Source organism: Labrus bergylta, chromosome 12, assembly GCF_963930695.1.
Source record: "Labrus bergylta chromosome 12, fLabBer1.1, whole genome shotgun sequence".
In the NCBI taxonomy this organism is placed as follows: Eukaryota; Metazoa; Chordata; class Actinopteri; order Labriformes; family Labridae; genus Labrus; species Labrus bergylta.
This window is the reverse complement of record NC_089206.1, coordinates 20,222,541-20,233,079: the sequence shown is the minus strand read 5'-3', so window position 1 is coordinate 20,233,079 and position 10,539 is coordinate 20,222,541. Positions and strand designations below refer to the sequence as shown.

Here is a 10,539-nt window from a genome sequence, read left to right as displayed (position 1 = left end):
AAAACTATGTTGTCCGCATAGAGTGAAATACGATGATCAACTTTGCCTAAGATTAATGGAGCAATGGAGGGGTGGTTTCTTATACTAATAGCCAGGGGTTCTATGGCAATGGCAAATAATAAGGGGCTCAAGGGACAGCCCTGTCGGCAAGAGCGTTGTAAGGAGAAAGATGATGACTTATTATAATTTGTAATTACAGAGGCCTTCGGGGAAGTATATAGTATTTCGACCCAGGAAGCAAAATTATCTCCCAGGTCAAATTCTTTTATCACTGATAAAATATATTTCCACTCAACCTGATCAAAGGCTTTTTGGGCATCAATGTTGTTTGCATTTAAGTCTGATTGTGCTGAGGTGCTCAGTTTGGGTAAGTGAAGGGCACGCAGAAAATCAGAAATCTGTGCTGTATCAGCTGTGGTTTTAGATGTATAAAGGTCCTCATAAAACTTCCGGAAACATTCATTGAATTTTTTTCAGGTCCGTAGAAATATTACCTGTATTGGTTCTAACTTTATGAATTGTTCTGTTAGCCTGTATGCTTCTTAGTCGGCGGGCTAATAATTTATCTGTTGTTTTTTGTTTGTTTCCTTTCTGTATAACTATCACAACTTATTTATGAATTTTCCTCTTACCATCAAATTTAATATTTCTATTATTATTATTATTATTATTGTCTTTAGCCACCATTTTATTATGACTTATTTATTGATTTATTTCCTCTCCCCCCCTTATATTCATATCACATTCATCATCATAAATTCTCATCACAGCCACTCTCATTTTTCATGCATTTCTTTTTATTTTATTCATTTATTTTCTCTTTCTCTAATCCAGATGGTTGTCTGTTTTTCTTTGGTTGCCTTGTTTTATTCATTATTTATGTATTTTCTGTTTCTCTTATAATTATGATTACTACTGCTATCACCCCGTGCCAACAAACCTTTGCTGTTTTTTTTTCTTCTTTTTACTATTATCATCATAATTACTACTGTACACTCCTGTAACAATTGCTTCCAATATTGATATTATCTCTATTATTTGCCATTATTCAATATTATTAGTATTTTTTTTTCTCTCTCTCTCTTGCTTTTTATATATATATATATATATATATATATATATATATATATATATATATATATATATATATATATATATAATATATACAAATACATTAAAAAAAAAAAAAAAACAATTGCAATGATAAAAATACTGTGCCTTAAAGAACTTAATCAGATGATACCTCCAAGCACCAACACAAACAGATCCCCTCCCATCAGGTCTGGGGGTTGTTCAAGCTTGGCGGGAGGGTAGCAGTAGGCAACCCTATCAGCTGGCCCCCTCCGCAGGGTCTGGGGGCAGCTGAGACAGGGGCATCCCTGCATCACACAATGACTGAAGTAAAAAAAAAAAAAAAAGATAATATATAGAAAGAGGGGGAGGAAAGGGGAAAGAAGAAAAAGGAGGCGAAGGGAAAAATAATGATAATAATAAAGAAAAGAAAAGAAAAATGAATGAAGGAAAGAAGAAGGACAAAAATATGGGTATAGAGGAAGGGAAAAGGAAAAAAAAAGAAATACAAGCATACAGTTGAATTACACCCACACACACAAAACTGCAAAACGTTATTATTACTCCCTGCTTGCCTGTTTTGTTTTTGTCTATGCTGTGCATTGTATCGTCGTGTCTCCCCTGTCTCCTACATACTTTTGCTCTTGTCATGCCCCTCACTTGTCTTGTATTGTTCTGCATCACCTAATTAAAAAAAAAAACTATACATTTTGAAAGAAATGTGCTGGAGGAGCCAAATAAACCCAGAGGGGCTTGTCGAGTGGCCCTCCTAAAGAGAAACATGTAACACAGAGACATACTATTAATGTAGTCCAAGCAAATACAATAAAGCTAACAAGAACACATACTCCATAAGGTGTAAAAGAAAGCAAAACAAGAAAGAGACAAATTACATTTTTTAATTTCATCCTTTTTTTAATTTAGCCTATCATTCATCACTAGGCCAATGCCAAAAAATCCACTTCCTCTGTAAATATCACAACTATCTAGCCTAAATCTTGTTTATATGGCAGCCTGAGCCTGAACAATATATCATCCCCTTCACACTCTTCATTGCATTATTGTCTCGTTGCGATTGTTGTGTCTTAAATATAGGCTGTAGCCTATTAAACTTTGTATCCATAGGCCTGTAAGTAGTAGTACAGTATTTTTCAGTTTTAGGTCAATGTTCTTGCATGGGCGGTTCTAGGCAGGGGCCAACAGGGGCCAGTGCCCCTGTAACACTGAGCTTGGTCCCCACTGTGGCCACCCTTCCAAAAGGAAGAGCCCCCCTCAAAACACATACACAGTATTTGACTCACAATCTAGTATTAAATTCAGTTACTGAAACAAATATAAATCATGGTATTTAATGATGCGTGCTATTATTTGGCATAATATGTATATACATTTTTTAAAGCATCTTTGTCTATTTTTGACCTGGGTTTAATGTTCCCCTCTGACAAAACAACTTGCCCCAGTTTGGCCCCCTCAGTAAAAGTGGTCTAGAACCGCCACTGTGTTCTATGCAATGCAAAACTGGAGTCAAATTTCTTATATGTGCCCACGTACTAGGCCAATAAAACTAATTATTGTCGTAAAAAAAAAAAATAATAAATGTGGAGAGCCTATCTGTTAAACAGTCTAATATAGTATTGTAGTCTCCCCCTGCTATTAAGTAGGTTGATAAATCCGGAATAAGGCTAAAAACTTTCCTAAAAAATCCAGGATCATCAAAATTGGGTGCATATATGTTCAATAACGTTACCTGCCGAGACAGAATGCAACCAGTAACTATAAGGTAGCGGCCATTTGGATCTGGAATGGTTGAAATGTGCTCAAATGGGATATTTCGATGGATTAATATGGCTACACCTCTAGCCTTAGAAGAAAAGGTTGACTGATATATCTGTGATATCCACCTGCATTTTAACCTCCATTGCTCCGTGTGTTTGATATGAGTTTCTTGGATAAAAATAATGTCTCCGGATAAAGATTTTAAATGGGAAAAAACCTTGCCTCTCTTTAAGTTAGTTCCAAGGCCTCTGACATTCCAGGTCAATAAAGGTCAAACTGCCACCTTGTGGCGAAACGAATGAATTACCGATAACCATGAAAGCATTGTTTATATTGAGACAGCCGTGTTATATAGTCAAAACCGTAACGGTTCTGATGACGCAGTGTAGAAAGAGCGAACAAAACAACAACAAAAAACACAATATATAGTACTGTATACATACAGTGAACCCTCCTCCCCCCATCCACTTCCCCAAACGAAGTGGCACTTGGATCCCCTCATAAACTTTGAGAGACAACTAAACACTGTAGGAAAGAGTCTTAATAGACAGTCTACGTGAGCCAATAATAACATGGTGTACATTACTGGTGGAGTTTCTGACCTGCTCCATCAGCCCTCGTATGTCCGTAACACTCATAAAATAGGCAGAGTAGAACAAAACTCAGAACTCTTTTATTGTCTTGTGGAACCAGATAAACCCAGAGGCAGATCTTGCTCTGAGAGCAGCATCACGGTGAGCTGAAACGGAGGTTCCAACAGATCACAGGGTGGCAGCAGGTGTAATAAACCTGTCGATGAAAGCCTCGGCATCTGCAGGCTTCTGAAATAGTTTCTGCTCTCCGTTGAAAGTGAAGATCAGACCGTGTTTAATTCCTGCCTCTCTCAGATTCTTTTTAGCTCCCGCGAAGGCTCGGCGTTGTTCAGAAATCTCGGGTGAGAAATCGGGAAATACACTGATCCGGGCTCCATAAAAGACAAAAGAGATTGCAGGCGGGCAAGCTTCAGAATTTCTTCCTTCTCTGGAAAGTGGTGAATTTTGTCAATCATGGTGCGTGCACGTGAAGGTGAGGACTGTGTTAAGTAGCTAGCTATGTCCGCCCTGCTGCTAGCATCGTGGTCTTCCTCGGTGACAAGAGCAGCTTTACCATCCTTCTTGGAGGCAGATTTTGGATTTAAGGGTTTCCCCTTGGTGACATTTCTTCCAGAGCTGTTCATTTTTGAGAAATCTAGATGAAAGTGTGTATTATAAGCAAAATTTTAGCGAGGATGTGACAGAGCTCCACAGAAAGCGACTAATCCATGCAGTTCTCACTAGCGCCCCCTCTACTGTCACGTCTCTTAAAGAGCCCATATTATGCCCTTTTTGGAGTTCGTATATTTAATCTATGTATCTACTTTTGTACGTTCACAATAGCTAAAGTCCGAAAAAAGTGTCTGTTTTCATGTACTGCTCCTCCTTGCTCCCTCTCTGCTCTGAGTCCGTCAGCTACGCTCTGTTGAGCCCACACTGTTAGACCCCACGTGGGCCAAGTCTGCTCTGATTGGTCTGCCGATCCGCTCTGTCGTTATTGGTCAGTTGCTCAGCACGCGTCTCGGAAATTTCAACATGAGCTGCAGGGCTTGCCACAACGAGCCAATGGGCTTAGATCAGTGATCTCACACTGACAAATTTTTATCGAGGGGGGCTAGAACCAAGCGTTACATGCAGCTAATGCTACAGCTAACAGGAGGACGTAGGAGAAGCTGCGTTTCCGCGGACTTTGAATTTTTGCACATAGATGTGCCTAAACATGCACAGGACACATGGAAAACACACTAAAGAGCATATAAAACCAGAAAAAGCATAATATGGGACCTTTAAGCCCAAAAATAAACCTTTTAAAGCAAAGAAAGATTTTATAACTTTGACCCCGAAGTAAAGTTTTTTAACAAGAATGGACTCGTGAGGTATTACAAATGTTGCTCCACAGCAGAGGAAATGGATACAGGCTGACAGTTTGACACACATACTTGTCGTGTTTGCTTGTGTTGTCCATTGTGTTTTTAACAGCTGAGGTGTGACTTGTGGTTTATAACAGAGAGGATCTTCTTGTTGTTTATTTCCTTATCACTGTCAAACAGACTCAGTCTGTTAATCTGAACCCATACGTGTTCTTGAGAGCACGCCTCAGAGTTCACGTCAACACTTCTTCTGTTATCTACAGTTAGCCGCAAAATGTCGGCAGGTCAACTCAAGCTGAAAAAACGTTCAACTGAAGCTGCTGCCGAATGTGAGACGACAACATCCCGCTTTGTGTTTCAGAGAAGAGTGAACAATGGTTTATTCTTTAGCAGCTCATACTCTGAGTGTCACCATGGAGACGCATCATAAAACAGGACACTCAGGAGGAGGAAGGAGGATAATGTTTAAAATCAGTCATCTTATTTATAAGATATTCATACACTATTGATTCATAACTTCAAACTACTGCAAAACAATCAGTGATGTTATGATGAGTCCAAACTGCACAAAGAGACTCTCCAAGAGATGAGTTTAAAGATTATTGGTCATTATGTGCATCTGTCTCTGTTTGGAAGACGATGGTGTTCCTGTGGGGACTACTTTCTGTGCCGCATCACTCCCTCCTCTCCCTGTGACACTGTGGGCTCTGCTGCTGCTTCTCTGTGAGGCTGCAGACCTCACAGCTGGTTTCTCCTCCGCTGCAGACCTCACAGCTGGTTTCTCCTCCGCTGCAGACCTCACCGCTGGTTTCTCCTCCGCTGCAGACCTCACCGCTGGTTTCTCCTCCACTGCAGACCTCACCGCTGGTTTCTGCTCCACTGCAGACCTCACCGCTGGTTTCTCCTCCGCTGCAGACCTCACAGCTGGTTTCTCCTCTGCAGCTTCAGCGGGTCGACTCTCAGCTCTCTCACAGTCCTGTTTCTGGCTTCCTCCAGTAACGGGGCAGCTCTGAGACGCCGGTCGAGCTTTAGCTGCAGATGATGGAGGGTGAACACTGTTATCCCTCTGAAAAGAAGAACACACAGAGGGTTAAATCACACAAACTAACTTCATAAAGAAAAGAGGAGCATTCTCAGTCTTAGAAATTAAAAGTTTAATTCATGAGAAATAAACCAGAGCATGCTTAGCAGGTTTGCTGCTGCAGCAAAAAAATGTAAATATGAATGTTTGAAGCCTGAGTGAGGTCCCCCGTCTGTTCCGGCAGGGGGCGCTGGAGTCCCATCGATGGTGGTCTCCTTGCTGGAAATGCTGTCTCAGTCTAACTTTCAGTCAACCTAACGACAGGCTGAGAGCTGGAGCTGAGGCGGGTTTTAAACCTCCTGACAAACCATTACACCACGCCCACCTGTCAATCAGGTCAGCTACACGCCTTATTGTGAATAACTCTTATCCTTCATCAAATCAAAACTGATGAGTCATCAAAACATTCACCCCCTGTACAGTGTGTGTCAATCGAGACATGAGCTAATCAGACCTATTTGTTTTTTGAACCAGGCTGTAAACATGTTAGTCTCTGCTGTAAAAACAGGCTTTTTAGAATGGGTGTGTATGTGACTTCCTGTGCTTCTGCAGCCAGCCTCTAATGAACACTCCAGGAAATGTAGGATTTTGCACTTACTCTTACTGATTGGACCTTCAAAACGGCTGCAAATGATGTAAAGATTTGTATGATTATGTATGCCTCGTACAGACAGCTGAGGACACAAAAATGTTTCCGATGTATTTCTGCAATTTATACAGTGTGCAGGAGATTGTCTCCAACTTTTTTTTTAAAGGTATTTTTTATGCTTTTACTCTAAAGAAAGGACAGTGAAAAGAGTCAGAAATCAGAGAGAGAGAGTGGAATGACATGCAGGAAAGGAGCTACAGGTCGTCCGCTCTCCAGGACTTGCCTACAGACGCCCCGTTTGTCTGCAACTTCTGATTGTTAAAAACAAGAAATAACCCAATATTAAGTGCGTAGGTCTTCTAGTTTTATTGTCATGGTATCAAACAGGTATTGTGTTTTTTGCTAGGATCATACCACAATTTTAAATTCTGGTGTTGTGTCGACCCTAAGTGCTTCATTTTGTTTTGCTTTAATGGTTCACTTTCTCTGAAATGTTTGCAGGACTGTTGGATCACATGTTGAACCAAAGTAACTTAAAATAACTCAACTGTGACATGTTGAGAATTATGAGACTTCCTCTTCCAGGCACAGAGCGAGAGATCTGAGATCACAGCCAGCTTTTATAGTTTCTGATTTCCTGAGGCAACACAGGAGCTCGGTTAATTTCCTTCGCCTCTCCACGGGGACTCGGAGGCTCCGGTCGCTCCAGTTACTGGGAAACACAAAAACATTCTCCGGCTTGATGTTTTTAGCTTCACCTACACTCGTCATAGAAACCACTGTGTGACAATCAGATGGAAAGGCTGCAGACGTTTGGTTGGAGTCGAGAGGAGTAAACTGCCCTACAAAGGCAAAAGACCTTAACTCGCCAGAGTTTAGAACTGAGAAAAATGACTTCTTTTTGTTGTCCAGCGAAATGAGTTGCAGGCAGAATATTGGAAATGTGGCAATTCTTTGTCTTTTTAATGAGGTTATTAATGTTCATAAAAATCTTCTAGCTAGCTCAAACATGACCTTTGACCCTTATTTGGAAGTTAAGGTACTCTGCCTTTGCATTGCCTGTACAATAATAACGGGTCATGCCAAGGCAAAAGGCTTTAACTTCCATTTGATACTGTATTTCACTTGGTTGCACGGTTAAAATAACACAACCAACACTATTTTTTTGCTACACTTTAGTCAAGCTACTGTGTGTGTCAGAAGTGCTTGATGACAGATATTAAAACAAAGGCATAACACCTTAACTCCACTGCAGTAAAACAGTAACTTCACTTTGATCCGCAGCAAAACAAAGGCAGAAGACCTTAACTCAGTTTGAGTATTCCAGAATGCTGCAATACAAAGACCCCGATGAGTGAAGTTACTGGACTCTGCCTTGGTTTCTCCAGGGCTTTTGGAAGTTAAGGCAAATACAACCTACTACTTTCTAAAAAAAAAAACAGCACAATTGACTCAAGATATCTGTCCACATAATAAAGAACATCTGTAATGTTCCAAAAATGACAAAAACTCATTTTTGAAAAAAATGAAGTTACTGCATTTTGCCTTTGTAAGGCAGTAAAGCTGGTCTGCTTTCCAGAGGGGAGGGGGTCTTTGTGTAGGTGCAACAAAGTCTGGAGACCACACTGCATAAACTCACATCTTACCAGGAGTATCAAAATCATGTCATTACACTTCATGGAAGCCAAATTCTCCTGACACGTCCAGATACACATCTTATTTCTAGATATAAAAAGCAAAAAGTGAGGCCTGAGTTGGAGGAGTAGCAGAGAGAATTCCCCGCCTCGACCTCATCCTTTGTTATTGTTTTGATTGAGAGCCTCCTGGTGGTGGAATTGACACACTGTGTGTTTAAGGACAAAACTTAAAGTTACAAGCACACTGCTGTACACGTTCCAACTTACAAAAATACATAAACAGCAACAGCAAACACAGCAAACACACTGACAATGCCTCAGTAAATGTATTTTTGATAGTTAGGCATTGTGCTTGAGTTTCTTTTCAGTTCTTGCTGGACTCATTCCTCTCTTATGCATCTTATCTCATGTATTATATATGTGCAAAGTATTTTTCTACAATTTAAAGTACTGATTGCAGAAAATATGCAACGCTGAAAACGACAAGCAGCCTGCTGAAAAAAGGCCAAATGGTTGATTTGAGGATAAGTCCCGCCTCTGACAAAACAAATAGCTAATCAGAAACCCTTTTCAGAGTGTTTTTTTTCTTTTTGCAAAAGCGCGATAACTAAGCTCCGCCTTCATCACGTCTTTGAACGTTCATATTGTTTTCGCAACGGCATAATATTGGCGTCACAGTCTATGAGGTCACAGTCTGTTTCAGCGTTGTGGAAGCACGACACTGCAGGAGCTGACATGCACACACACGCACACGCACACACACACACACACACACACACACACAGCACTACACCCCCCCCTCCCCTCCCCTATATCTCCCCTGGCCAACCATCTAGACTCCCCTGTCTGGAACAACAAGCACCAAGTGAAACAGGTTTTATTACATTACATTCATTCATTGTTTTTTTTTTTATGTTTTGCCTCTTCCTGTTTCTGGCACCTGACCTCACATCAGTTATCTGAGTGATCCTCTTCATCCGGCGAGCTAAACTCCTCATTATGTGACAGGTATTCAGCACAGCCCCTCTGAGAGTCCTAAGAAAACAACACTCTGTGTGTGTGTGTGTGTGTGTGTGTGTGTGTGTGTGTGTGTGTGTGTGTGTGTGTGTGTGTGTGTGTCTCCAACCTGCTCCCCTGCGTCTGAGGTCCTGCTGCTTGTGGGTGTCTGAGACCTCCCTGTGTGTTGGGGGTCGAACCCCCAGGACCTCAGCCTTCTCAGACCCTCCTCGGAGCGGCCCGTGGGGTTGACATGTCGGGCCGGGATACGAGGAGGTAGATCCCAGGTCCCCTTAAAGTCCGGCCACGCACTGCCTCCCTATATGCCCATAGCATTACAAACACACAGCACGGATATGAAGCAGAGGGTTACAGAAGTGTAAATATATTCATGTTTGTTTATACAAATGAAATGCCCTCCAGTGAACTCTGACCTCTGAAGAAAGACAGGTAAGATGTGCTCTCACCTTCACCAAACCTGGCAGCAGGTGTCCTCTATCATCGGCTATGAAGGTGGTGTGTCCCTCCTGTGCAGTAGGTCTCTACACACACACACACACACACACACACACACACACACACACACAGACAGACAGACAGACACACACACACACACACACACACACACACACACACACACACACACACATGCGTGTGTGTTTTATTTTATTATTTTACAAGACAAATATAAATATGCATTGGTGTAGAAATGGGGGGAAAGAGGGGCACCAGCTCCTGCAGACTCTCCTCCAAACATGTAAATAAGTCAAACACTGCATGCTGCTGTAAAATAATAAAAGCTGTCGTCATAATTTCAGATGACGCCGCTACTTCATGAAACCAGAGCAGTCTGATAAAATACCTCTTTGAACCGCTTCGTCTCACACCAGTTCTGCAGCTTCTGAGACCTGAAGGCGCTCTCATACTAAGGAGAGAGAGCTGAGATCAGGACGGAGCAGAAAAACAACAACATGATTCTTGTTTTTGATCACTAATCATGCAGGTATTCGTGTTACCTGGTTTGCCGAGTAACTGGACGACATGTTGCCTCTGCCTTCAGCCTGTTGTTTTTTGTTGACTCGTTGCTTAGCGACAAAATCAAACTGACCTCTGATTTCCAGAAGTTTCCAAGACACATTTTGTAACTTCAGTGCCGTATTTCTGAGGTAAATAACTGTAAATACGAAAAACACAAACAGAGCTGAAGTAATAAAAAATAATAATTGTGCACTTTGTTTTTGGAGACTGAAGCTGTTCAAATGTTTAAATGCGTGTTTAGCATAAAAGTGAAATACTGCTGCCTGATCTAGCCTACTTCTCTTCCCTTCATTTGATTTTTATTAGGTGTTAGAAATATTTTACTCATTTTATATTTTAATTAGGCTATAGGCTCTAGATTTGAAAACACATTTGACCTCTTTTAAAAATCTAAACCTCCGAAAAATCG

At 41.2% G+C, this 10,539-nt stretch overlaps 1 protein-coding gene across 1 annotated transcript; it reads right to left on the bottom strand.

Moving 5' to 3' along the window:
- Nucleotides 1-4,696: 4,696 nt before the first annotated feature.
- Nucleotides 4,697-10,223, bottom strand: cfap126 (cilia and flagella associated protein 126). The gene is made up of 5 exons (XM_065960973.1): nucleotides 10,109-10,223; nucleotides 9,955-10,017; nucleotides 9,560-9,634; nucleotides 9,223-9,411; nucleotides 4,697-5,855 (listed from the first exon to the last, which is right to left on the bottom strand). Exons 1-5 carry the CDS (start codon nucleotides 10,133-10,135, stop codon nucleotides 5,382-5,384), a joined length of 828 nt encoding a protein of 275 aa, XP_065817045.1. The 5' UTR covers nucleotides 10,136-10,223; the 3' UTR covers nucleotides 4,697-5,381.
- Between the last annotated feature and the right edge of the window lie 316 nt (nucleotides 10,224-10,539).

Bases quoted from the DNA above. Each gene is read 5' to 3' on its own strand.
- cfap126 (XM_065960973.1), bottom strand. From the start codon at position 10,135: ATGTCGTCCAGTTACTCGGCAAACCAG. The intron at 10,018-10,108 runs GTAACACGAATA...CTCTCTCCTTAG, and splicing joins CCAGTTACTCGGCAAACCAG to TATGAGAGCGCCTTCAGGTC. The intron at 5,856-9,222 runs GTTGGAGACACA...TCTTCTTTTCAG, and splicing joins CCTCAGACGCAGGGGAGCAG to AGGGATAACAGTGTTCACCC.